General features: G+C 40.5%; 2 protein-coding genes across 7 annotated transcripts; one reads left to right on the top strand and one right to left on the bottom strand.

Annotated features, from left to right (window-relative positions):
• Positions 1 to 9,603: 9,603 nt before the first annotated feature.
• Positions 9,604 to 15,027, top strand: LOC115748991 (ABC transporter B family member 13-like). 3 transcript variants are annotated; one of them, XM_030685669.2, is made up of 10 exons: positions 9,604 to 10,023; positions 10,384 to 10,438; positions 10,552 to 10,727; positions 10,823 to 11,023; positions 11,137 to 11,396; positions 11,495 to 11,808; positions 11,923 to 12,146; positions 12,315 to 13,092; positions 13,203 to 13,444; positions 13,550 to 15,027. In XM_030685669.2, exons 1-10 carry the CDS (start codon positions 9,691 to 9,693, stop codon positions 14,774 to 14,776), a joined length of 3,810 nt encoding a protein of 1,269 aa, XP_030541529.1. In that variant the 5' UTR covers positions 9,604 to 9,690; the 3' UTR covers positions 14,777 to 15,027. The 3 variants fall into 3 exon arrangements, with proteins under 3 accessions (XP_030541529.1, XP_030541530.1, XP_030541531.1); XM_030685670.2 differs by having other exon boundaries at positions 9,939 to 10,023; positions 10,545 to 10,727; XM_030685671.2 differs by lacking the exons at positions 9,604 to 10,023; positions 10,384 to 10,438 and having other exon boundaries at positions 10,587 to 10,727; positions 10,932 to 11,023.
• Positions 15,028 to 16,001: 974 nt separating this feature from the next.
• On the bottom strand, positions 16,002 to 27,357 carry LOC115748992 (vacuolar protein sorting-associated protein 35B). 4 transcript variants are annotated; one of them, XM_030685672.2, is made up of 22 exons: positions 27,148 to 27,357; positions 26,948 to 27,044; positions 26,629 to 26,752; positions 25,321 to 25,506; positions 24,503 to 24,590; positions 24,259 to 24,321; positions 24,087 to 24,176; positions 23,866 to 23,988; positions 22,905 to 22,979; positions 22,770 to 22,829; positions 21,631 to 21,747; positions 21,211 to 21,450; positions 21,073 to 21,138; positions 20,762 to 20,851; positions 19,868 to 19,957; positions 18,436 to 18,525; positions 18,110 to 18,178; positions 17,383 to 17,463; positions 17,164 to 17,271; positions 16,976 to 17,079; positions 16,586 to 16,699; positions 16,002 to 16,497 (listed from the first exon to the last, which is right to left on the bottom strand). In XM_030685672.2, the coding sequence occupies exons 1-22, from the start codon at positions 27,238 to 27,240 to the stop codon at positions 16,287 to 16,289; spliced, it is 2,379 nt and encodes a 792-aa protein (XP_030541532.1). In that variant the 5' UTR covers positions 27,241 to 27,357; the 3' UTR covers positions 16,002 to 16,286. The 4 variants fall into 4 exon arrangements, with proteins under 4 accessions (XP_030541532.1, XP_030541533.1, XP_048129808.1 ...); XM_030685673.2 differs by having other exon boundaries at positions 24,259 to 24,315; positions 27,148 to 27,356; XM_048273851.1 differs by lacking the exon at positions 21,073 to 21,138.
• Between the last annotated feature and the right edge of the window lie 434 nt (positions 27,358 to 27,791).

Below are 27,791 nucleotides of genomic sequence, written 5' to 3'. Positions count from 1 at the left end.
ATTACAGATGTATAAGGCAGTAGCACTACATGTTAAGACAAACAAAATTTGGGGCCCACCTGGCCCTAAATTTCTATTTTTTTTTTCTAAAAACCAACCCTTCATTTTGAGGGGTGATTAGTTTAGAATAATTTGGGCGGGGGGGGGATTAGCCAGTTTCCTAGCCTAGCCTAGACTAGTCAAACCTCCAAAAGTGAGGATGGGTTTGCCATTTGTTTTCTTTTGGTTGGTGAAAAAATTTACAGAGTTTGAGCAAACCATTTTTTAAGGGTTTCTTACTTTTTTTTCCTTTTCCTCTTATTAGCCTCTTTCCCGAGGGCTAAAATAAATCTCCTCATCAGTCAAAGGCTCCCCCAAGAGCCAAGACTCTGATAAAAGTAAAGAGCTTCTTTTTTTTCTCCTCCCAACTCTGGGCTATCTCCACAACATAACTTGAGTTGGTCATGGTGAATCCTTGTTTGGCAAAAAATGCGAGGAGATGACGACGACGACGACGATACATGAAGCACACTCCAATTCTCTCGGAGGTGATTTTTTTGGCCCCTATAGAGGGCTTGGCATGAATGGGATGGCCCGAGAATGCCAAAGGCATGGGCTCATGAGTGTTAGGATACATCGTGTGCATGTATTTTTTTTTTTTTTTGGGACGAACCAAGGAGTTGGATTCAAGTCTTATGAACAAATGCGAAATTGGCGCTCTGTTTATTTGTTTATTTTTGGTCCATTGTAGGATTTCTCTTTTGGGCCGTTGTGGCTACATTTAGTCAATTAAAGAACCTGCTGAGATCTTTTACTATCTTGTGACACGTATTAGTTTAGGATACCCTTGATTAATTCATCGCCCCTTGGTCTATTGTATGACTTTGGCATTGCTGTTTTTACAGCCGATGCTAGGACCTTGGTTCATCAAGCACGGAATGAGGAAGTTGTATCCCGGTTCGGACATGGATACGTGATGCCTGTGGATGTATAGACAAAATGGTTTGTCACATCTTTGAATAGAGTGAGAAACTTGTACTCTACGGTCAGTCTGATCTTGCAAGTAACTGGCATGGACACTCGTTTTCAGGAATGAGAAACTAGCACTGCATACTCAGATTGAACCAGCAAGATTCTGGCATTGAGTGATTAAACTCATTTTGGGGCGTCTGTTTGAATTGTTGCTTCTTCCCATTTGTAGACTATGGAGAAGGGTTATATATTAAGACTTACCTGGCTGATTCACCTATTTGTCTATTGTAGTTGCGATGGTCATACATCTTGTTTTTGTCCTCTAAAACCATTTTTCGGTTTCCTTTGCCTGCAACTTTTTGCTAATAGAGAGTCCTTTCTGTCTATCCAGTCAGAGTTAGTTGTACTACTTGGTGATGGTAGTTCTTCAGCACTAAATCTTGCTATAAAGTAGGATCAACTGGGCCGAGCTTCAGGCGATTGGCTACGAGGTTTCGTACTCGAACAGAAACTGTGAGTTGGAGTTGTTGTCCCACCTCTCTTGATAGCGGATCATATACGCTCTTTATATTTATGTAGTCTCTCTCTACTTATCAATTTAAGCTTTTGATTTAGATTTTCTAACCTGGTATCGGAGCCCGGTGGTCGATTTATAAGTCCGAGGGAAAAAAGGCCAACACCACCCAGTGGTTGAGATGAGACTCCCAAGTTTTAGAGCTTCACGATTGAATTCCTTTACCACTTGATTAGGCATGAAGCTTGCTTTCTCGCCAAAACTCACAAGATTTGACTTGGCTTTACAAAAAAAATTTAATTTTCGTTTATATGCTTTCACGCTACTTTTAATTTGTCTAATTTAACCTATCAATTTAGATACTTTTATGCTACTTTTAATTTGTCTAATTAAATCATGCTAGTTTCATGAGCACCTAGACACCTAATTTGCCCTCCACATAAAAATAAAAAATAAAAATAAAAAAAACTTATTTTATTTTTAAAAAAAATCATAAATAATGTCCACAATATTTTAGCAATATAAATTTTAAAATAATTTATTATTTTTGCTTAATTAGATTAAATATGAAAGTGTTTTAGTAATATGGATCAGATCGGGTATGGGGAAAAAAATTTACATTACAATAAATGAGTCATAAATAGGTTAATGGGTCAATTTGGGTCGAACCATTTATGGCCCGACTTAAACCCGACCCAATCCACCCGCTTAACAGATCTACCTCTTGTGTACAAGTATCTTGGGCAAAATACTTGATTCAATCGCTGATTCGAAGAATTTAAAAACTTCATATCTCAGTAACCGCATATTAACATGATCGATTCCCTCGTCACTTGAACTTAACAACATCGAAGATACATCTTCGAAGTGGTTGCTAGAAGCACCCTCATTAGGTAGCATCGATCTGCAGTTAAATGAATTCCATGGCCAAATCGATCCTCCAACTTCATTTATTCCCTCCTCACTTTCTAGCTTTTCCATATCTAACGTTAATTTAGGGGGTTGATGGGTCGAAGAAAATTCTCTCCACTGGTTGAATCTGTAGATGGTCGATCTATTCAACAATAAATCTGAAGGGCCTCTTCCAATCCCACCATCCGTCACTCTATTCCATTTCATTGCAAACAACAGGATAAGCGGGAGATTTCACCTTTGATATGTGCAATGCAGCTAAGCTCAGAGTCCTTAACTTGTCCAATAATAGCGTGATGGGCACCTTGACATATAGTTGAACATGTTCGGATTGAGCTTGATTGTGTTTGTGTCATAAACAAGCAATCCGTTTAGACTCGAGCGACAAAAGGTTTTTTTTTTCTTTCGTGAGTTGACCCTTTCAATCTGTCTACGCTTGTCGTGTAAACATGGTCATGCCATACTGGCCCTATGTAAACATGTCATCTATGGGCTCAAAGGGTCGACTTGCACATGACACGCTTAAGCATTCTTGTTTCGAAAGGGTCACTCATTTTATATTGGTCAGAAATACGCTTCGGGCCAGTACGTTATATAAATCAAGTCGACAACCATATTTCCACTACACATACGAGACCACTTTTGACAGATACTTTTCCTCTCTCTCTCTCTCTTTCTACATATGCTTTCAAGACGACTGTGACCATGAGGATAAATCACGGACTACTGAGATAAATTTCGTGAGGTTTGCTTTGCTTATCCGTCCCGTCCCAACATGATATTTGAGAATTTGAGCTTCGCCCTTGGCGCCGGCAAGAGCGTAGCAATTGTTGGTCCGAGCGGTTCTGGAAAGAGTACTATAATCTCCAAGGTAGAACGGTTCTATGATCCAACTTCAGGCATCTACCATCGTGCAATGAATTAAATTCTACAATGATCGTCAAATGGTCAAAACTCTATCGCCGACGGCTAATCAAATCAATCCGTGGGTTGTAGACCAAATTCTGCTCAACGGACATGATCTCAAGACTCTTCAATTAAAATGGTTGAGAGAGCAAATGGGATTGGTTAGCCAAGAAAGAATATCGTAGGGTTTTCTTGAGTATTCTAGAATGATCTTGAGGGCGGACGTTATGGGAATTAGCCATTCTTGTAATAAATATGGGAATGGGGTTGGGAAGATGTAATCCCCACCTTTAGATCGATAAAAAAATCTACGACTATTATCAAGAGAGTCTTTGTATATAAAGGGCGTCCTCCCCATCATTTGTATTATAGTAAATACAATTAGAGTTTTCTCTCTAGAATCTCAAGAAACTCCCAAGGCTAAGGCTGCACGGACGATTGGATGCTAAATCAATAGGCCCGTGACAGTAGCACCAAACATGCGTTATATGAAAACCATCACTAACAAAAGTAAACTGCATAGCTTTGAATCTTAAAAACAAAATCCCTTCTTGTTTTATTTTGGGTCGACATTTTAATTTTAGTTTCTCCAAGACAATTTTTTTTTTCGTACCTAAAATCTTAAAAACAAAATCCCTTCTTGTTTTATTTTGGGTTGTTAAATTTTTTTGTAGCTTAAATTAAACTTCAATTTTGGAGGCTAGACCTTGCACTTTTAGTTTCTCCAAATTTTTTTTTTAAATTTTTGTTGTTAAAATGGATGAAAACTTTATTTATAGGTTAACTTATAGCTTTTTGCAGTTGGACATGCAATTTTAGTTTCTCAAAGATCATTTTGGGTTGACCTTGCAATTTTAGTTTCTCCAAGACTCTTTTTTTTTTTTTTTTGGGTTATTAATGTACTTAAATTGAACTTCAGTTTTTGTGCAATTGGAAGAATTATGCAAAGAGATCAGATATCTGAGTTGGGTTATTAAATTAAACTTCAATTTTGGATAGTTGACTTTGTAATTTTAATTTCAACTGAAACTCCTTTGAATCTTCAATTGAGCTTGTCGTAATCTTTTTATGATCATTGAATTTCTTGAATCTGAATTATAAATATAAAAATAAAAAATCAAATACAATATCAAAAGCACATACCACAACCCATACAACAATACATACCCATCAACATTAGTTCCGAGAGTATATCTGCTTCCTCTGTCAAAATTGGAATCGAAGTATATTTCCTTCGGCGCTACCTGCCCCATTTAATGGGCCGGCATATAATCGAATGTCCCAAATAAAGTTCTAAGAGTTTAATGTACCGGTGTATCAACGAATGTCCCAAATCACCTCTAAGTTTTGAGAGGTCCGGTGGACGAGGTGGACGTGGTCGAGAAGGTGGTGCACCTGGAGAATCATAAAAATAAAAATATCTGGTGACCATGCAATTGGAGAATTTTGCTGCGGAATTCTCCTAGCCTATTTAATAATGTTTTCCATATCGAAATTACCTAGAAGGACTGACATATCTGGTCCTCGTGGGACGATTCTCCTGACAATGTAGACAATATTGACAATATAGACAGAAATCCAAATGCTAACTCATGAAAATACAGACGACATACTCATCTTACCTGATAGATTTTCCATGAATCCCTGGTAAGCCTAGACTTGCATCCACAAACAAATCAGACATAGACAATCAAATCCACTATTTAATAAACTCTAGTCAATAACTCTAGTCAATAGAGAGCATCACAGCCACATCAAACAATTTAACTAGAAATAGAAATGGAACTAACAAAAGTTACAATCGAAGGAACTAACCGATGTTACAATCGAAGGAGAGGTGATTTATAAGATGTAACAACTCATACTCACTCGCGCAACACTACTAATAAGATCTTGCATGGAACGCAACTTAGACTCACACAACAGCAAACATAGTGAGATCTAGCTGCACACACAAGTAGTTAGAACCAAAGAAAGATCAGAGCATCAATCGGAATGAACTACAGGAAAGCCACATCAGCAACGGCTTCAAGGTGAGAATCGTAATAAGAAAGAGTATATCCAAAGCAGACCGAAGGAGACGTGGTGATGGACGGACGACTGTACCAAAGAGCAGACATAGATCTTTGCAAAATGCAGACAATCCACGGAGCGGAATGAACTACAGATAGAAATTGAAGCTAGTGCAACTCAGATTCGAACTACAGATAGAAATTGAAGCTAGCGCAACTCACACTCAAACAGGAAGTACGAGATGCGGTGCGATCTAGCTCGAGGAAAACAGAGTATCAAACAACGATTACGATTGAAGAGAGCATCACGGTTACGATTGAAGAGAGCATCATGATTGAAGAGAGGATCGAAGATCGAAGAGAGAGAGAGAGAGTACCAGTAGAGCGAGGAGCGAGCGCACGCTTCTCTTCTCTCTACTAACGCGTTGAATTTCAAAAAGAATGAGAGAGAATGTTTTGTTAAGCGACTTTAAAATCTTAGCAATTAATTTTTCGAAAAATTATTCAAAGAAAAGTCTAAATTGTTTTTATTTAAAAAAAAAATTATAAAGACTGTCCAAAATAGCAATATAATTTTTAAAATAATTTGGCACTTAATTTTTGGAGAAATTATTCAAAGAAAAGTCTAAATTATTTTTATGTTTATTTTAAAAAAAATTATAAAGACTGTCCATCCGTCTACCTCAAAAATTTTGTATCTCAATAATTGCATATTAAGATATCCTCGAACTTAACTACATGTTGCTAGAAGCACCCTAAGATCGACCTGCAGTGAAAGCCAAATCGATCCTCGCTCCTTTCTTCCCTCCACACTTTCTAGCTTTTCCATATGCAGCATGCAGACGGTCAACCTATCCAACAGTAAATCTGATGGTCCTCTTCCAATTCCACCACCCACCGACTCTATTCTACTCCGTTGCAAACCACCCGGAAATATTCTTTCACCTTGGATTTGCTATGCCACTAAGCTCACGACTCCTTAACTTGTCCAATAATAGCATGATGGACACCATAGTTGAACACGTTCGGATTGAGCTTGATTATGTTTGCGTCACGAACAAGCAATCCGTTTAGACACAAAACGTTTTGTTCGCGAGTTGACCCTTTCTATTTGTCTGCGCTTTCGTTAGACATGTTCATGGCCCAAAATGCCGGTCCTATCTAAGCATGCCATCCATGGGTTCAAATGGATCGACTTGCACATGACATGTTTAAACGTTCTTTTTTTAAAAGGGTCACTTGTTTTAAACTGGACAGAAATACGGATCGGGTCTGTAATTTATACAGATCGGGTCGACAACCATACTACTACGATACATACAAGACCATTTTTGACAGATACTTTTCCCCTCTCTCTCTCTCTACATTCGTTTTCAAGACTGTGAACAGGAGGATAAATCACGTGGTACTGGGACCAATTGATAGTTGTAACTTGAGCTCAACCTCTTCCTTCACAAAGTGCTTGACGCCGAAGTGGGTTTGATCTTCTGTGAAATTAATGAATCCTGAAAGTGACGTGGTTTCCCATTGCGTTCGTTGGTTGTTTGAGGAAACCATGAACTGTCCTATGAGGTCAATACTTTCAGTAGTCCAAATATATTTGAACAGCATTGTGGAAATTAACTACTGCGTTCTTAGGCCAGGAAACAACTTAGATCCGGGAGGCAAGGAGTTTGATCCCTCACCTCTTTCATCTTCCCCCACGAACTGATGCATACACCGAGATGCTGTTTTGATCTCACATTCAGTTTACCCATTCTGGATCCTCCCTCTGTGTTCTCAATTCGGACTAACTTGGTAACATTCGATTGCGACAAGGGATCGATCGAGCCACCTCCCTTATGACCTCAATTAGGACTGACCCAGTAACATTCTATACGAACAAGGGATCGGTCAGGCCACCTTTAGACGTTTGGTTCTGCATCTCCCAATTTTTCCTCCCTCCCTTGCTAAGAACCTGTCTTGTTACTCATACATCACGCGACATATCGCCGTGGAATTACCAAATGGCTGGAATTTTGCCCTTTTTACTAATTGAGTTTTTGCATCGGGATGGGTAAAAGGGCTAGCCTGAAAAAAATTTAATACCATAGTTACTTAAGTTTCCACAAATTAAACTCTGACCAAATCCAATTCATGACAAATTGTAGGGTCTACCCAAAGTAGCAAACTTGGTGGATGAGAACCATCAATACCACAGCACGTAGCTATGCTACTGCTCACAATAATGCATTTGTTAATTAATGACACTAGCTAACCTGACCATGCTTGGTTCCCATTTTCCAGGGCAGCTGAATAGACCAGTGAGAATTCCTGAGCCTCCGGTCTACGCAGGCAAATTGCTAGTTGGGTTTGGTTCTACTTTTGTCCACCACCATGCCCGTGCATTGGTTTCCTCTTCTTTATGAAGTATGGTCATCACCATGCCCGTGCATTGGTTTCCTCTTCTTTATGAAGTATGGTCGATGCACATTGATGGCCCTTTCCTTGGGGAATGGGGTACTTTGGGACATTGCGTTCCAAATTTGTCCTCTTTGGTCTGCATCATGTTAGGTGAACGTTCTCTTTTTGGAAGGGCGAACCACGGTGATTCGGAGCATTTTGGACTCTCGATCAACCATGCCCGTGCATTGGTTTCCTCTTTTTTATGAAGTATGGTCGATGCACATTGATGGCCCTTTCCTTGGAGAATGGGGTACTTTGGGACATCGCGTTCCAGATTTGTCCTCTCTGGTTTGCATCATGTTAGGTGAACGTCCTCTTTTCGGAAGGGCGAACCACGGTGATTCGGAGCATTTTGGACTCTCGAAGTATATGTACTCTCGATCAACTGATCGTGAGAGAGATATACAATCGTATGCCTCGTCCCGTTTTGAACATCTCCCTCTACATTGGAGGAGGATTCCAAGCCAATACCGTTTAACGGCCCATTTCTATCCACAATCAAGTCGGATCGCGTAATTTAGGAATGATAAAGTTGTTAGTATATGTTCGGGGCACATCGCTCCAATCGCATCTCAATCGAGACATGTACACTAAGTAGAAAGGGTTCATGGCTGTGCGATCTGGTGGTTTTTTTTTTTTTTTTCCAAGTCACAACGATCCGGTGGTTGAGATGATCTATATTCGATACTTTGAATCAAACCTGATAACGCCAGAAGAAATCAGATATACTCGGTCTTTCATCGGTTCCGGCACCATATATAATGCACCATGGGAAAACTTCAGTTGAGTTCACTATTTGCAAACTAACCACCGGACTTTGATTGCAATCACCAAATGCACCCAACTTTCACTTATTATGAAATTATATAAGTATAAAGATTCACCCACCACGCGCATGGCGTAGGTGGTGAGTCGAGCTCGTGTGTCGCCGGATCTCTCCACGGATCACGAGTTCGAATCTCCCATTCACGTTCCTTGGACTTAAGTGGGAGGCCCTTGCTGGTAGGCTGCGGGGCCAGCCCCCTCCAAGTATAGTCGCTGTGTGTTTCGGAACGGGCAAAGCCCAAGTACGACCTGTGGATCCCGAATTACCAAATAATAATAATAATAATAAGTATAAAGATTCCATAATTGAGGCACAAATTAGTGATTCTAGTGAATTTTGTAGGTGTATATTTTGGATAAGTATATTGAAAGTCCCAAAACTTACCACGAAAGTGCAATTGAGTCCTAAAACTTTTAAAAAATGAAACCAAGTCCTAAAAACTTGTTAAGTTGGTGCAATCAAGTCTAAAAGCTGGTTAGCACTTTTAAGTTAACAAGTAAAATGGAGTTAATGGAAGGACTTGGTTGTATTTTTTTTAAGTTTTAGAGCTCAATTCTACTTTCGTTACAAGTTGTAGGTCTTGATTGTATTTTTTATTTTTTTGCAAAAAAAAATTATGACTCAATTATAATTTCGTGTTAAGTTTCAGGACTTCAAGTAGATTTGTGCCCGTGTGTTTGCCATGAGACGTGGCTCTTAATGCCCATAACATCGTAGTCAATTGGTTCGATCTTGGCACATGCCTCCTGGAAAAAAAGACGAGGGACCTCATTTGATACGAGGGGGACCTCCATAGCTGAGAAAGCTCTCTGCAGAAGCAACCGAACTGTTCGATTCAACATGTTTCCCATTAAGAAAGGAGAAAGAACGAAGCCTCATCATGGGCACGACACTCCCCATCGTCAACCGATCGCTGTTCGTCTTCTATATTCTCTTCATCCCTGTCTCTCAAAGCTGGAGGGTAGTAATGAAGCCGAGTTGTTGGTTGGCCAACTATTTCCTCTCTGCATTTAATGGCGGGAAAACTGACCTGTGACCTTGCGCGCTTTCCCGTGCTCTGCTCCCCGTGTCTCTGAAGCTCCGCATTTTATATTCTTTGTGCCCGTTGTGGTCGTTGAGCCATCATGGAGGCGCTTGAGCTTGAGCACGAGCCTGCGAGTGACGCGGTTCGCGATGGTCGGGCTCCGGCGCCGCCACCGCCGGAGGAGACGGAAAAGCAGTCGGAGCCCACGATGGAGAAGGAGAAGGAGAAGGAGAAGGGGAAGCCCAGCGTGTCCTTCTTCGGCTTGTTTGTGGCTGCCGATGAGATCGATTACGTGTTGATGTTCTTTGGAAGCGCCGGCGCGTGCATCCACGGGGCTTCGCTCCCCGTGTTCTTCGTTCTGTTCGGCCGGATGATCGATTCTCTTGGAAAGCTGTCTTCCGATCCCCACGGATTGTCTTCGCGTGTTTCTGAGGTAATGCGTGGCCGCTTATCTTCATCGTCTCGGAGCACAGACCAGTCCGATCTGCCACGCTTTCCAATAGACTTATGAGAGAATATAGTTAACTGGTTTCCATTGCTCCAATGGACGGCGCTTAACATTGTCACCCACCTAATTATTCTGAGCTAGCTAATCACAACATCATCCGTGATCGATTGACCCGAATGGCAATCCACATTTGTCGAATACTCATGTACACGCAAAAGTCGCTTTTCCGGGTCTTGGATTTTGGTGATACTGTTTACAGTTCTCTGAGCGACACTCTCACTGACAATTGAATCGGATAGTCAAAAGGCCAGACGCTTGCATCTAACATTCCTTATGTTTTTGCAGTATGCTCTGTACCTCGTGTATCTAGGACTCATTGTCTTCGCATCGGCATGGATAGGTATGCATCGAGCTTGCTATGGATGAGTTTTGTTTTGTTTTTTTTTTTTCGGTGTATAAATTTTAACAATCCATCCCTACCTGAGCTTAATTCCTGGTCATATAAGCTTTTAGGTGTTGCATTCTGGATGCAAACCGGGGAGAGGCAAACGGCTCGTCTACGACTTAAGTATCTCGAGGCAGTTCTTAGAAAGGACATCAATTTTTTCGATACCGAAGCTAAGGATAGTAATATTCTTTACCACATTTCAAGCGACGCGATACTAATACAAGACGCAATAGGCGACAAGGTATATGGAGATAAGAAGTCTGCCTGCATTTGTATTCTCGATCCCGGTTTCGCTATCAGGGTCCTTCTACAACTTATTCCTTTTATGCGCTGCAGACAGGCCATGCTTTGCGTTACCTTTCGCAATTCATTGTAGGATTTGCCGTTGGATTTATGTCGGTATGGCAGCTCACGCTTCTGACCTTGGCTGTTGTTCCGTTGATAGCGATTGCGGGGGGAGCTTATACTGTTATCATGTCTACTCTATCAGAGAAAGGTGAAGCTGCATATGCCGAAGCAGGGAAGGTTGCGGAAGAGGTAGACACTAGCTTTCCCAAAACCCGAATTATGTTTTACTTTGCTGCTAACTTCATCCCACAAGTTGACTATAGTCACTGAAGTAGCAATTCTCGACACTTTACCTGGATCAGGTTATCTCGCAGATTCGAACAGTATACTCTTTTGTAGGGGAGGAGAAAGCAGTCGAAGCATACTCTAAGTCGCTTAAAAATGCACTAAAACTGGGGAAGAAGAGTGGTTTCGCCAAAGGAGTGGGCGTCGGCTTTACGTATGGTCTCCTATTTTGTGCTTGGGCATTGCTTCTGTGGTATGCCGGCATTCTGGTCCGGCACCACCATACAAATGGCGGGAAAGCATTCACGACCATCATAAACGTTATCTTCAGCGGTTTGTAAGTCTAGCACGCCCCCGGTAACATACCGCCTTTTGTCTTCCCTCGACACTTTTCATTGTTTCTTCTGATAAGATTAAGCAATTTCGTCTTCGCAGTGCTCTGGGTCAAGCAGCCCCAAACCTTGCCGCCATTGCAAAAGGGCAGGCAGCTGCTGCCAATATCATTAGCATGATACGAGCAGATAAAAAGCCATCTGAGGGATCCGATGAAGGAACAAGATTAGCAGAAATAGCTGGAGAAATTGAATTCCGTGAGGTCTGCTTTGCTTATCCATCCCGTCCCAACATGGTATTTGAGAATTTGAGCTTCACCCTTGGCGCCGGCAAGAGCGAAGCGATTGTTGGTCCGAGCGGTTCTGGAAAGAGTACTATAATCTCCATGTTACAACGGTTCTATGATCCAACATCAGGTATCTATTATCATGCAATGAGTTTAAGCCAAATTCTACAGTGATCATCAAATGGTCAAAACTATATCGCGCCGACGGCTAATCAAATCAATCCATGGGTTATGGTACTTGTAGGCCAAATCCTGCTTGACGGACATGATCTCAAGGCTCTTCAACTAAAATGGCTGAGAGAGCAAATGGGATTGGTTAGCCAAGAGCCAGCACTATTTGCCACTACCATAGCCGCGAACATTCAGTTTGGTAAAGCAGATGCTGAAATGGATCAAGTCGTAGAAGCCGCTAAAGCTTCGAACGCACATTCCTTCATCCAAAAGCTTCCCGATGGTTATTACACTCAGGTGCGTCCTTCTGATTATACGGGCTCGTCTCTCTATAAGGACCGCCGACTTAAGGTTTCGACATTTAAGTTCACTTTGTTGGTGGTGCAGCCATCATTCTTCTTTCTGTCCGAACTGTCACTTAGTAATTGCTTTAAAAAATGATACTGGACAGTTAATATAATTCAGGTGGGAGAGGGAGGAACCCAACTTTCTGGAGGACAGAAACAGAGGATTGCCATCGCAAGAGCCATGCTACGGAACCCAAAGATACTGCTTTTGGATGAGGCGACCAGTGCACTTGACGCAGAATCGGAACTCGTTGTCCAACAGGCACTTGATAGGATAATGACCAATAGGACGACGATAATCATCGCGCACCGTTTATCCACGGTCCGAGATGTTGATTGTATCGTTGTCCTGAAGAACGGCCAGGTAGTCGAAAGTGGAAACCATTCAGAGTTGTTATCTAAGGGAGGCGACTATGCGACCCTTGTGAGCTTACAGGTAACCGAAAACGAAACTCAATCGAGCTCAATATATCACTCAGGTTCTTCTGCAAATTCAAGCTTCCAAGGAAGTTTCAACAGTGAGAATAATCCGAAGCCTCACACCGGCAAATCACAGAGAAATGACCAAGACATTCCCCCAACGGACACTGCTCCCTCTGCACCAATCTGGGAGCTGTTAAAACTGAACGCCCCCGAATGGCCTTTTGCATTGCTTGGGTCAGTTGGTGCAGTCCTGGCAGGCATGGAAGCTCCTCTATTTGCACTTGGGATCACCCACGTCTTGTCTGTGTTTTATTCGCCCGATGCTCATCGTGCTAAGCATGAGGTTGATCGGATAGCGCTCTTGTTTGTCGGAGTAGCTGTTATTACCATCCCGATTTACTTGATACAGCATCTCTTCTACACACTGATGGGGGAGCGCCTCACAACCCGTGTTCGCTCACTAATGTTCTCAGGTTCTTTCTCTTCAGTTAACAATTTGAAAATTTTCGTTACAGATCCAGATCATGAAATCAACACAAAAATGAATTTCACTAGGCTGCCATTAATATTTCCATTCTTGCAGCTATCCTTACCAACGAGATTGGGTGGTTTGATTTGGAAGAGAATAGCACTGGTTCCCTAACATCAATTTTAGCAGCAGATGCGACATTGGTGCGGAGTGCTCTAGCCGACCGTCTATCGACCATTACACAGAATCTGGCACTCACTGTGACAGCATTCGTCATCGCCTTCAGATTAAGCTGGCGGATAGCAGCTGTTGTCATTGCTTCCTTCCCTCTCCTTGTTGGAGCATCAATAACTGAGGTAAATTTCTGAAACTGTCCAAAGGATGCTTGCTTGTGTGAATTCAGACTTGTCGATCAAATTCAGCTCATGCCTTGCATCCCCCCAAAAAAAAAAAAATTGCAGCAATTGTTTCTCAAGGGATTTGGAGGAGACTACAGCAGTGCCTATTCTCGGGCCACTTCATTGGCACGCGAAGCAATTGCAAACATTCGTACCGTTGCTGCATTCGGAGCTGAAGACCGGATCTCAAATCAGTTTGCTTCTGAATTAGCCCAACCAAACAAGCAAGCACTTGTACGAGGGCACATATCAGGCTTCGGCTATGGCATATCACAGTTCTTTGCATTCTGTTCCTACTCACTTGGCCTTTGGTATGCTTCCGTTCTGATCAAGCACAACGAGTCAAACTTTGGAGACATCCTCAAGTCCTTCATGGTTTTGATCATTACTGCACTAGCCATTGCAGAGACCCTGGCTCTCACTCCAGACATTGTGAAGGGCACACAAGCACTAGGGTCTGTTTTCCGTATCCTCAAGAGGAGGACGGCTATACATCCTTACAGCCGCATGTCGAAAATGGTTTTAAACGTCAGAGGACACATAGAATTTAGAAGCGTCAGTTTTAGGTACCCGACCAGGCCAGATATCCGCATATTCGAAGACTTGAATTTGAAAGTTGCGGCAGGGAAGAGTCTTGCAGTGGTGGGACAAAGCGGATCGGGAAAGAGTACGGTGATCTCCCTCGTGATGAGATTCTACGACCCCTTCTCTGGATCAGTTCTTATAGATGGCTGTAACATAAAATACTTGAACTTGAGATTGCTGAGGTTAAGAATAGGTTTGGTCCAGCAGGAACCGGCGTTATTCGCCACGACGATATATGAGAATATAAAGTACGGAAGTTCAGAAGCTTCAGAAATAGAGGTGATGGAGGCGGCCAAAGCGGCGAATGCCCACGAGTTTATCAGCACAATGCCCGAAGGGTACCAAACACACGTCGGTGACAGGGGAGTGCAACTATCGGGAGGACAGAAACAGAGGGTGGCTATAGCAAGAGCAATCCTGAAGGACCCTTCAATCCTCCTCCTGGACGAGGCGACGAGTGCCTTGGATGCATCGTCGGAGAAGTTGGTCCAAGACGCTCTCGATAAGCTCATGGTAGGCCGGACAACGATCTTAGTGGCGCACAGGCTGACGACCATCCGAGATGCCGACAGAATCGCCGTGCTGCAAAATGGCAGGGTAGCAGAAATAGGCCGCCATGACCAGCTCATCGCGAAACCCGATGGACTCTATAGGAAATTGGTTAGCCTGCAGCAGGAGGAGAAGAACCTGGAAGCAATTTCATAGCCAGACTATCGAGTTGTTGAAGCCTAGCATATAGATTGCTGCCAATATCTACTGGTGGAGCTCGAATACACCTATCATTAAGAATTCGTTCATAGTCTTTTGAGTTGAAGATCCTGAGTACTTTGTCCAAGACAAAACAAGATGCACAGAGGTAGAAAAACCTGATTATTTTATAGCTTTCTCGGCAGTGTAATTTGTGAAATTACTTCCTTGATTTGTTCAATAAACTCTTAAGCAGTGTATACCTCTTATATCAGAGCCAATGCTACCAACAGGCGACAACAGCGCATATTCTCAGTCAAAGATCTCGTCATTTGTTCTCAGACATTCGTACATAGGACCGTGGTTCATACACCTCTTTCCTTTTTACTTATCACTTTGCTTATATCTGTTATCCTATGTTATATGTTGTCAACTTGAATTTTTGTGAGAGGAATAACATGAAGCAAATTGTAATAAAATAAGTACTCACAGCAATAAAATTATCATTCTCCAAGTAAAACAAAACACACGGCATGAAATTTGAATATTTATCGATTCGTAATATTGGGTACACGCGATCTTTTGAGTATGCAAAACTATATAAATTAGTAAGAAACATAAAAGTGAAGGTTCAAGGTGAGAAAGTGAATTCCCATCTCTTGATTTGAGATTCGACAGGATTAATTACGAAAATATGCACAAGACTTAGAGATGCATCAGAATTATGCTACGATGGAAGATATACCGGACAGATTATCAAAAGCAAATTACTGGATAAAGCTTGCATTTAAGCGTGTGCCCCGTGAATCGGCCTCGCGCGACCTGTGCCCACTTTCGTATCGCTTTCTCCGCGGTGTAATTGGGAAAATTCAGTTTCTATTAATCTGCTCAATAAAACGTAAGCAGTTATCACACTTTATGACCAGCCTTGGCCATGAATTTGTCCCAGACTTGGCAAAGAAAGAACAAAGAAAAGAGATATTTGTTCGCCATCCCAATGTCTTCAATAGTTACTTTGTTTCGTTACTCATGCATGCCAATATTTTTCGCCCACTAATATCTATAAACAAGTATTCAAACGGCGCCAAATCTAATTCATCATTTCTAGTGTTTTTCGTGCACTAATAACTAATTTCGCATGTAGTTGCTTTCGTCTTTATTTATATATTTAGTTATTTTTGTTTTCTTGGAGGTAAGGAGCTTAATTTTTCGTTGAAGCAACGAGGAAAAACGGGCATGTAACTCCGGCGAAAACACAAAGAAATCGCCTCACGGGAATGAAAAGGTAAAAAAGAACAAAAGAATAGCTATACAAGAGAAGCCTGTTTTCTTCGTTCACATTCAAATAACGGGTAAATATACCGAATAACTTAATTTGCCCTACCATCATATCAATGTCGAAGCAACCCGAGCCACCTCTTTTCTTGAAGACTCCATACCAAAACCTCTTCAAGCTTCCTATTCCGCAAGAACTTGTGCCCAGGCCAAAAGAATAACACGCGCATATAACCTACGATTCCGTTGCAGATCATACCTTTTTTGGCTCGTACTTCTCGCCCATCACACCTCCCTTCTCTTTTTGATATTGGATGTACCGAACTGTGCTGGCAAAGAACGTATCTGAAGCTGGATCCTGGGTCGTGGAATCGCTTTGCATCTCGTTCTGTATTAGCTCAACCAGGCTCTGAATTGCAGAACTTGTGATCTGTGGGTTGCCTTTCTCAAAAAGGTAGAGGTACCTGAAACACATATTCTCATCAACTGCACCAAGGAACGAAAAAGACTTCTTGGCACTAAGAAGAAGGGAATTTTGAAATTGAGGCTCACTTGTTTAGAATTTCCACAAAAAGTGTGACTGGCCCAGCACTACCCCTTGTAACGCTGGCCATCTGTTGCGCTGCATTTGCTATTCTCAAAGCACGTTTTAGACAAAGTAGAACCCTGCAGTCACAGAAAATATCCAAAATTTCATGCTCTTGCATAACATTTGAAAAAGGAGCACATCCCCAAAAAACTAACAAAGGCAAAATAATGAGAAAGTATACTCATCATCTGTCAAGGGAATAACTTCCTTTGATTCAATAGCAAAAAAGAATCCCCCAAAGGAAAATAACGATACAAGTATCTTTTTTTCCTCTTTCCTATTGCATAAGCAAGAATGAGTCCCCAACAGAAGCTGAAAATAGTGAAAAAGTAAATGTTATGGGAAGCAAGAACCTTTCTCCATCTTTAATGCCTTTCTGATCGTCGACCCAGAAAAGGTGGGAACATGCGTAAACTGCTCTGCACTGATCAGGCTTCTTCAGAAGCTTTGCAGCATACTGACAAACATGGGAGAAAATTTAGGCTCTATCCTAAATAATTTCATTAGAGAAAGAAGCAGAAAAATCAACAAGCATTATTACCCCAGTGGCCTTGTGTGTTAAAGTATCTCTATTCTCAACACCAAATACAGTCATCCGCTGGAGACTCCCAATAATTAAATGTATTGCTGTAACCTGGGCTTTGGAGTCCTTTAAAATATCATAAAAGGAAAGGGATTCAGAGCACACAAATTTCTCATTTGTCAGTCAAAAGACTCGAAATCTCGTAAGAAAAACACATTAACAGTATGAAGCAATTACCGCAACTTCTTCTTCATACAGTACAAAAGCCTGAGTAAAAAATTCATAAGCCACTGGTTCAAGATCACAATCGCCGGCAGCCTAGCATTCCACATGCAATGCCCAAAAAGTTATGCAAACTGAAAGTTAAAATTGATGCTCATAACATGGCCTTGCTTGCCACTACACACAATCGCTGATAAGGAAATCATGAGTTTCTCTTTGTAATGGAAGATATTATGAGTATCAGAGTTATGTACAACATCTATGCACATGATCTGAAAGCCTGAGATATTATTTTCCTGACTAAACATAGTAAGTGAAAGGCAAGACTTGTATGGAACTCATCTGGACACCATAACACGGGCTCAAATTGGATAAAGGCTTATTTCTTTTACAAATCAAAATTTGGGGTATCTCTCACAAGTGGTTATTCAATGTTGGCTCTGTCTTGAATCAGGTCACTACCATTTTTAAAATCTTCAGTCAGATAATGTCGACAAAACTGATCCCAATTGAAGTGATTTCAGTAAGTAGAATAAATTCTCTTAAAAGTCATCAAAATTAGGGCCACTTACATCTTTCTGAAAATCTAATGCGTATGATGTTAAAAGAAGTAACGGCCTTTCAGTTCTGAGCAATAAAGAAAAAAAAAAAAGGAATTCTTTCTTCTACCTTAATGAGGAACTAAACCATACTACACCTCATTTAGTAGAAGACAACAGGAAAAGAAAAGGTCATAGCATACCTCTGCACATTGCAGATATAACCTTAGTGCAAGTTCGGGTGATGGTACAGATGAAAGAGCCTCAATTATCTGAAACAAAAGTTAAACAGATGATAGGTGAGAATTGCATATTAGCAAATAAGAAAAAATCGCAGAAAATTAGCAGAATAACGAAATAACCGCAGGCAAGATAACAATAATGGTGTTAAAAAATGGTTCCAGAAAAGACTTTGCACAATAATGTCCAATTTTGCGAGAAAGAAGAATGAACATGGAAAAACCCCATGTGGAAAACATATTTACTTCACCTACAAAGGAGTTGCAGTAATAAACTTAAAGAACCACACCTGGCTCAAAAGCCGGAAAAGTTTTCTAGGAGTTGCAGGCAATTCTTCTCCCACGACTTCACCGTCTTGACTTTGCAATCGTCTGACCAACTGTAGATTGCAACACAATGTCTCAAGCAGTTAATATATAGTTCTGAAGATCAAACTATACACTTCCAGGTGAAAATTGGAGACTAACTGCCGGACCTAAATCTCTGAAGACGGCCAACTACTCTGGATAAGTCTCTTTGGGTTAACATTTGTTACAAGTCTTAAAGAATTAGTTAGCAGAAACATTTGAAGCCTACATTCTTCGAAAGGTGCAGTATTTATCCTTGTGTATGCTCCCCTCTCCATAATCACAAAGTGAAATTACAAGCAAGCAGGTTTAAAAACCATATTCATATCTCTCCAGAGTGCGGATACTTCTCAAAATCCAACTCAGGGTTGCATGGCAAAAACAGGGGGAAAACATGGATTACATGAAATGCAAGCTGACAAAAAACAGTTGCCTTGACTCACTTCCAGTTCAGAATATTCCAATTGATGCCAGAGTAGAGTCAATAAAGACATAATCAGATTTATTGTAGCAAACTGTTCCGGCTGCTTGAGGGGAAAAGAAATTTTGACAAATGCAAAGAATACATCATCAATAAAGTAACGAATCCAAGGAATCAGCTTTATCATGCTTTTAATTATGACTCTTGTAGCAACCCCCTTTATATAACAAAGTAATGGAAGCCACGTAAACGTTTTGTTTAAGCGTCTATGATGCATCTCCTTTTTGATTGGAATAGATGCTGCTGCCAAAAGTAAACTCTACCTCACAAGTCCTGATATATTCATCGTAAAAAGAACTCCAATGGATGCACTATGCGCAGTATTTATTCATGGCAACCAAGAAACTTTTGCCTAAAGGATGCATTGTCTTCAGCTTGTTAAGTGAGAATCAAACGAACTCACATTCAAAAGTTAGTGCTTAAGCTAAGCAGATCTTTGATACCCGCATTCAGTTTGTTCATTCATCTAAAACAAACATTGTCTAGACTTTAATTAGTAGATTATGCTTCAGATCTAGTGATACCATTGCCCGGTTGTTCCTCCATCAAACACAGAATATCTAGACCTCTAATAAGTAATTTATGCACACCAAATACCTGTTGAAAGTGGAGATGAAAATCAGTGGTTAGCGAATCCAAAAGTGACTAATATTAGCTACTTATTTTGGAGGAGTCGCTTTTTTGCATAAATATAAATGTCTAACTGACAGGCAATCCAACAACAAAGGAAATGGTAAGGGGGCAGGAATAAAGAAATGCAATAGCAATTCTCAGATGATTCTATTTCTTTGAATTTTCATCCCGTTCGGATCTCATTGTGTAGTTTCCATGTGGATAATCAATCAAAAGTTTTCGACAGATCAGTCAAGGGTGGGGGGAGAATAAAAGCATACCCGGAGAGCAGAAAAAACAAGTGGAGGAACTGTAAAAGGCAGGCGCTTTGGACCTCCGCCCATAATGTGCTTTTGCACTGCACACATGATCTGCAAATTAGAAAATTATGGAATCAATTACCAACTGTTTCATAGTCAAAGAAACATGAAGCAATGATAAAAGCAGAGGACACTGGATGATACCCATTGTCACTTGAAGTTAGAAAAACACTGGTTACATCATAAATGGCATATGGAATCAATTGAATCACCCATTAATCAGGATAGAAATAATCACTACTCAATTAGGGTGCAACTGTCAACAATCCTTTTTGTATATAACATGTTTGTCGAATTCAAGATGCCCAGACTGCATTTCTCTCTATGATGAAACTAACCATAACTCTGTAAAAGACTATCAAAAGGATTTCTTCATCAGCCAGAAAGAAATATTTCAATTGAATATCAACATCAACATCACCTTTATCCCAAACTAGTTGGGGTCAGTGGTCGATGAACCCAAAAATAAATAAAATAAAAGCAAGACCGATTGAGGAAAAAGAAATAATTATAAAAAATAAAAATAAATATATAAAAATAAAAATAAAAATATATAAATATATATAGGGACTCTAATAGATATAAGGCAGTAGTGCACAAAACAGATTACGAGACAATTTAACTCTCCCATAGTCCAAGATGTACACATGTGATGTGATCAGACCTCTTTTTAAAATTTCCCAGGTGATGTCAATTGTCCTTAACAAAGGAGACAGGTTTTCTCCTTTCCTGTCAAATACCCATTCTCTCCATAAAAGCCCATATGCAGACAGCAATAACAGGTAAGTTTCTCTCTAAATTAGTATTATCATAGAGAATTTGCATAAAACATGCATCAGAGCATGACTTACTTACCTTAAGCATCTCTTCTGAGTCATCATTATATGGCATATGTATAAGGCGAGCAACATAATTTTGCTCTTCGTTGAAATCTTCCTCATCAAGCTACAGTAAATGTTTGATATGATAAAAGTGAGAAGGAAAGGGCAGGAAGTGAAGTAATGTTGAACAAACAAACTTAAAAGGTTACTTAACAATACCTATTGACACAATGAGCAAAACTGTCAATTTCCATCTAATTGGAATAGAACACCCTATAGACCTCTACCAATGTAGTATCTACCGACAGGATTTGAATAATTATACTGTAATATACTTATCAGTACCTCATCCACAGCTATTCCATCCACATCTTTAACTAGTCCTTCGATTAATTCAAACAACACCTCAACCTACAAAACCAAATGCCGAACTTAGTCACAAAATCATAATATGAAAACACAAAGTGAAAGGGTGATACCGACCTTATCAGCCTCCTTGATGCAGGTGTTATTCTTCATGATGCTTTGAATTATAACCATTGCCATTTGTTTGTTTGTCGAACTATCAAGGTACTCCATGACACGCGGATAATTAGGAAGTGTCAAGGCTCTGACAACATCATTGTATTTCTCTATCGGAGCACTTAGGAGGGCAACGATTTGTTTTCTCGCTCTTCTGTCCTCAAGCTTTGGTTTGCCGGAGAGCTTATTAACACATGCTCCCTGCACAGCAGTTTTCACAGAAATGATAGATCATGCCCATGTAGGCCTCTCCAAATTGATGGTGACACAAAGTATGATGTCAAGACATCATCCATTGTCACTGAAATCAGTCCAATACCATGGTATGGCGTTGGCAAAAACAATGCTTGAACTGTGAATTAGTATAAGAAGAACACATACCAGAACTTGATCCACATAATCAAGGCGATCAGGGTGGACACGGAGAGTAAATGTGAGAAGAGAAACATACAAAGAAATTGCTCCAACAACTGGCATCTCAGCATGGGCATCTACAACCTGCCATTAGACTGTAACTTGTTAACCTGGATCCTACAAACTTTAAGTTCCAAAATTTTCCCATGATCATTGAAGGACATACAAAAGACCTAGATTAGGTTCTCATAGGTATTTCCTATAAGCTTGCATTATCGTTACTCAGACTATTGAAGTTGTAATCTAATGCTCTCGAGCAATCTGAATTTTTTGTCTCCACGTCCTTGTTTCGCTGTTCCAATGCGTTCTTGTCAAACTCAAACAAGTACATGCAATCAGCAGTTACATATTCATAAAATACATCCTTACTGGGAAAAAGATTTCACGTAATAACCTAAGCTTTCAAATCAATTGACTGTCATCCCGTAAATTTTGCGTAGTGTCAAAATAGGTCCTTTGCTCAAATCTCTCTAGGCCTTTGTTTGCCTCCCCGTTTATCAATTTCCAAGCTTCAATCTTAGTCCGAAAATTTTACATTTGAACATCTAATCCTTTCATAATCATTTAGAATTAATTGGTCCCTACTCCTAGACCTCATGTTAAGGAGAAGCTGATCGTGTTTCTTCCATGTGATGCATATTATGGGAGAAGTTTAAGAAATTTAAGTAAAATTTAACTGCAAATCTTAGGTTAGGCACTACAACCAGGAAGCTGCCATCCAAAACACATGACTCAAATTCACCTAAAATGAAAATGAAGACCCACTATTGTCAAAATGAATACTTAAGGGATAGTTTGCAAAAGGAGGAGCATTTCAAAGACTAAAATTTTAGCTTCAGGGTCACAAGCATAGAACTTGGGTGAATTTATAAGGACCACTGGCACTATATCCCTAAATTTGTTCTTGTGATTAATTCTTCAGATCACATCATTAAGTATTAATGTCTTTTCAAATTCAGATCTGTATTTTGCATATCACCACCTAAAATTTGTGAATAGTCTGCAGCTAGGTGTAAGCTCAGAACAGCTAAAAGAACTATCATGAATTGAACTTTGGGATCTTTACAAGCCTGAATTTCTTTCAGGACACAAACTTAGCTATTCACCTTCCAAATGGCACTGCTCAACTTAGCAAATGCCTCAACTTGCAGAAATTCTGGTAATACCTGACATTAACCGAAGAAAATGTCAATAAAGTTGGGGAAAGAAGATCTGCTCGAACTTTTATTATGCTAACTTACATCTGGGCTTGAAGCAGCATAATTTGACAATCTTTCCATCAACTGAGACAGCAGCATCTTGACGTCAACAGTTGGCTGAGAACCAATATCAAGTGAGATGAACGAAAGAAAAGAAGTTCAAATCTCTACGGGATATATCAGCTTATCTCTCTTAGATGACTAGCAGAACTAAATATATCATGCTAATGAGCTCTTGAAGATGACAAATTTCTACCTATGAGAAGCTCTACTCTACCACACAGCCCTGCATAATGTCAGTTGGAAAGGAAAGGAAAGGAAAGGAAAAACTTAAAGTATGCTGCTCAGTGTAGGATGACCAAGGGAGAGACCAAGTTTTTCTTTCTTTTAGACAACAAGTAAATAAGCCATCTTTGTTCCACAATCCACTCTTTTGTATCTTAAGATGAGCATGGAAAATAATATTTGCAGTTTGGAAGTGATAAAGAGCCGGTTTGAACGGAATATCTTTGTATCTTAAAATGAGCATGTAGAATGATACTGACAATATGGCACCAATAAAGAGCCAGTTTGAAAGTTCTGATACTCATCAGTGAATTCAAAGTTCTGACAGAGCATAGCCCTAATTGCAGAGCTGGCAAGCTACCCATCCAATTTAGCGACACTTTGATCTTCCCATGCAATAGTTGTTCTTACTCGCTAAAAGATCTGGATGTTCAGGCAATGCTCATGGAAACTGTAATAATATGACTACTACAGTGACTAAACCAACCGGGAACTCTATACCATAAACTCATTTTTAAACACATAACAAATCTTCAATGAAGTTTACTTTTGTGGAAAATGGAGTCAATACAGATGGATAAGGGAAAAGGTGGTAGAAGCAGTGTCATCATAGCAGTAGCGGCAGTGATGGCAAGAAGCTGAACAATTAAGTTGTTATATTCATAGCATCAAACATGCTAATAAAATCAGTGAGGTAACTATACAAAGACGTGCCTACCTGAAGCTGAGAACAAGAACCCAATAACGCCTCAAGGGTCTGCAAATGGTATTCATCTGGGAAGACCTGGATCAGGCATTCCATCAGATAATACTGGGCAAGATCATCTTTGCAGTTGACAACCTGTTCAAAGACAATTTTGTGATATTATCAAGAGTATGATGCAATTTTTGGAAGAAACAAAATTCAAAGTCAGTAACCAGAATGAAAATAATAGGTACCTGCTCCAAGACCCCGGGAAGAACAGTTTCTTTGTACATTTCAAGATCCACACCCTCTATCTGACTAAGAACATGGAGGTTTTTCCCTACCTAGGAAAATTAGTCACAGTTAATTCATGTGTCTTAGTATAACAGAGCTGAACCTTGGATGCAGATAATGTCAGATTATTACAAGATCACGAAGCTCACTCCTTTCTTTTTCCCGCTTCTCTCTAATCCGACCAGGACCCTGAGACTAGAATGTCAGATCGAATGCCTCAACCCAGGATCACCAAAGACAATGAATGATAGACAAGCACCATAAAACCTACATGCCAAAAAATTATAATTTCATGATTCACTTATAGCATGTAATTGCAGATACTATGCCACTGTGCATGTCATTAAAGTACAGTATAAGGGTGAGCAAGGTTCACCTGATGCTGCAAGCGGACCCAAAGCTTATTCATTTCAGTAAAATTTTGCAGCACAAATTCAACAGCATCCATAACAGTGTCGCCATCTCTGCAGGTTGACATAGAAGCCGATACATCAGCACATCAACTGATCAAGACTATCAATTTGTAGCCAATCACCGATCATGTACTATATACCACGTAGAGCCACCATACTTCAGCACTAGACGTAAATTATATATGGAGCAACTGACAGTCACCAGAAAAGATATAACTACTAAGAGGGACTAATAGAGCCACAATAATTTAGCAGTAGATGTACTCTATAATTTGGATCTACAAGTGGATTTAATTCTCAACAAACAACTCAATGTATGTAGAAGAAGTACTTATGAACTACAAGGTTGCCAAACATGGTATACAGAGAGAATGCATCAAATCGGACCACATTATCCTGGATAAGAAGAAGAAAGGAAGGAAGAAAAAGTTCAGCATCTTAATGAAATTTCACTACATGTACAAACTCAGACATGTTTCTTGTCTCTTTGTAATTTCTTGAAGAGTCAATCTCTACCTTGAACAGAACCAACAAGGGACAGAAATAAGAAATCCATTTGAAATTCGAAGCATCAATATAAAATAGAGCACAAGTCATTAACGTGCACTTTGTGACTTCTTTTTTAAGCGAGCAAAAACCGATTTATTTGCCTGTTAGAGTACGAGCCTCATCATAGTTGTTAGCCTGTCTCACGTGCAAATCTATATTCCAGGAAGAGAAGGCTGGCCCTAGTGAAGAACCTGAATGTGAAGTGGGAAAGGATAGAACAAAGTACTCATACCCTTCATATTCAGAACCAATATCAGGTAACTTATCTCTACTGACTTGCGACAGGTAACTTCTTAAAAAAAGGCCCCGTATTGGATGCTGAACACCACGACACATCTCGACAAGATCTTTAAGGATATCCTTGGCAGGTGCTTCCTTGGACTTGATGTACACAGATCCCACAGTACATAGGAGATAGCTGGCATTCCAAGATAAGAACTCAAAATGAACTCATAAGACATTGGCAGGAAACAAATATGCAATCTATACGTGAGTCAAGGATACACATAACAAGATGAAGATAGCAATACAGCCACAGAAATTTTGTCGAGAAAAAAGATACATTCCCATGAAGTTAGAAACGAAGTGTCATAACAAAGAAACAGTTACTACAGATGTAACGAGTGTATTGGACGAGACAACATCAACTCCTGGAATTAAGGGTCATTTCATAGGAGAATCTCGATTGGCAGCAGTTGCATGTGATTGATTAACGTACATGGTTTGATTGATTAATGCACATGTTATGAACAGATTGATTTATGTACATGGTGTGAAACAAATCATAATCATAGATAGTTCTCTAATCCACATGGTCATTGTGTGAAATAGGATGTGATTGCCACCTTAATGCGTATTACAAACATCAAGACTCTATTTTTTCAGGTTACTGACCACGAAGTATTAAAGGTAGTGGCCGTTTGGTGGTGGCTTGCACTAGGATAATCCCACACTTTCGGTTGGTACGCTGCTCCGATATTGCTTATAACGACTCAGCCCGATTCATGTGGATCAAGGCCACAAGGAGCACTAGAGGCGGTGGCCTTTTGGAGCAGCTCTCACTTATATTGGTTGATAATCCATCTCTCTATCAATTTGAGACTACTCCAACTCATGCAAAGGACAGTATGAGCTAATGCTTTATTCTCACACTAAACAACTTACAATAATTGCCTGACTTTATCCATCATGGCTACAGATAAAAAGGATTTCTAGATAGATTGTAGGCGTGGAGAAGGATAAAACCACACACCATAAGCTACCATGCTGTAAGAGCTGAACTGGCTATGAAGATTGTGCATTTAACTTGTACGGTAGATAAACCGAAACGAACACATTATAGCAAAGCTGAGAAGACAAATTACGCCAGGAAAAGTAGGACTGAGCCACAATCAAATTGTCAACTGATAAACAAAAGAAAGATGTCCCGCAAAAAAAAAAAAAAAAAACCAAAGGAAAAAAAAGAGAGATAGAAGAATAAAGCCATAATGGAAAAGCTTTTCCAAACCAAATGATGTTTATGCACATTCCTGTCACTTACAGTCGGGGCAATATGTTGCCAGCATGTTGCACAAGCTCATACAAATCGACTATGGAAACGCCATGTCTGCTTTCGTCCTTGAAGAACATCTCCAGCCCCCTCAGTTCACCGAAAGCTCTCATATCTAGTAGTTAATCAAACCGAAAACGGCTAAATCACCAACAAAACGAAACAAACGAACACACTTGCTCAATTGCCTTTCAAGTTCGGAACTACCTAACCGTATCGAAATAGAGCCGACAGAATCACTATGCCAGTGAGTTCAGGGAGGAGGGCAGAGAGAGAGAGAGAGAGAGAGAGAGAGGAAGAGAGGACGTACAGAGATCATAATACTTGTGAGGAGAAAGATTCGAAGTCCGAAGCTCGGACAGCATCAAAGCCGAATACTTGAGAGCTTCTCTCAGATTGTTGGCGTCCTGAAACGAGAAGGACAGAATAAGAACCTCAAAATCAAGGGAGGTTAGCGAAACTCCGATGCGGCGACGATGATCGGACGGAGTTGGGAGGCGCGGAAGTTACCAGAGCGCGATGCATGTAGAAGGCGTTCTGCTGAATGGCGGCGATCCCTTCGGCGAGCCATTTCTCTTCGTCCTCGGCTCTTTCCAGCACCATTGACGGTTCGAGAGATTTGGACCCTCCGAGTCCAAGGAAGAAGAGGAAGAAGAAGAGAGACGGAGCAGTTGTTCTTGTTTCTACTTAAATTTGGGCAAAAAGGGATGAACGAATCGTGGGATGTGCACGTGTATATGCTCCCTCCTCCAGCTTACAGCGAAGCTGTACGCGATTGTAATCAGCCAGACGGGCACTCCCAAATTAGAAAGCCAATTTCTGGCGTACGAAATTATTTGCCACGAAGCGCGCCTACACAACGAGTTGACATGAAATGAGCCCGTCAGAATCTACCAACATGATAACCGTTTTTCCAATTGCAGTCTATGTAGCACCGACACTCCTCCTAAGTGAGAGTGTCGTGTTTGACACCGTGTCCGACACCGACACTTGTCCGACACCTCCCGACACCCGTGTCGGTTGCGTTGACCGCGTATCGGCATTTCGACACTTGGTCAATGGGGCTGACACTCTGCCGACACCCGAGTCCAACGTGTCGGACATGTGAAGTTCATTAAAAAAGAGAAAAAACTTAATAACGACAGTTTGGATTT

The sequence above is a fragment of the Rhodamnia argentea genome, chromosome 2 (assembly GCF_020921035.1).
Source record: "Rhodamnia argentea isolate NSW1041297 chromosome 2, ASM2092103v1, whole genome shotgun sequence".
NCBI classification, from domain to species: Eukaryota; Viridiplantae; Streptophyta; class Magnoliopsida; order Myrtales; family Myrtaceae; genus Rhodamnia; species Rhodamnia argentea.
The sequence above is the reverse complement of the archived record's forward strand: the minus strand, read 5'-3'. Positions and strand labels throughout refer to the sequence as shown.

Bases quoted from the DNA above. Each gene is read 5' to 3' on its own strand.
- LOC115748992 (XM_030685672.2), bottom strand. From the start codon at position 27,240: ATGGTGCTGGAAAGAGCCGAGGACGAAGAGAAATGGCTCGCCGAAGGG. The intron at 27,045-27,147 runs GTAACTTCCGCG...TTCTCGTTTCAG, and splicing joins TCTACATGCATCGCGCTCTG to GACGCCAACAATCTGAGAGA. The intron at 22,980-23,865 runs GTAGGCACGTCT...ATTGGTTCTCAG, and splicing joins GTTCTTGTTCTCAGCTTCAG to CCAACTGTTGACGTCAAGAT.
- LOC115748991 (XM_030685669.2), top strand. From the start codon at position 9,691: ATGGAGGCGCTTGAGCTTGAGCACGAGCCTGCGAGTGACGCGGTTCGC. The intron at 11,809-11,922 runs GTATCTATTATC...TGGTACTTGTAG, and splicing joins GTTCTATGATCCAACATCAG to GCCAAATCCTGCTTGACGGA. The intron at 12,147-12,314 runs GTGCGTCCTTCT...AATATAATTCAG, and splicing joins CCGATGGTTATTACACTCAG to GTGGGAGAGGGAGGAACCCA.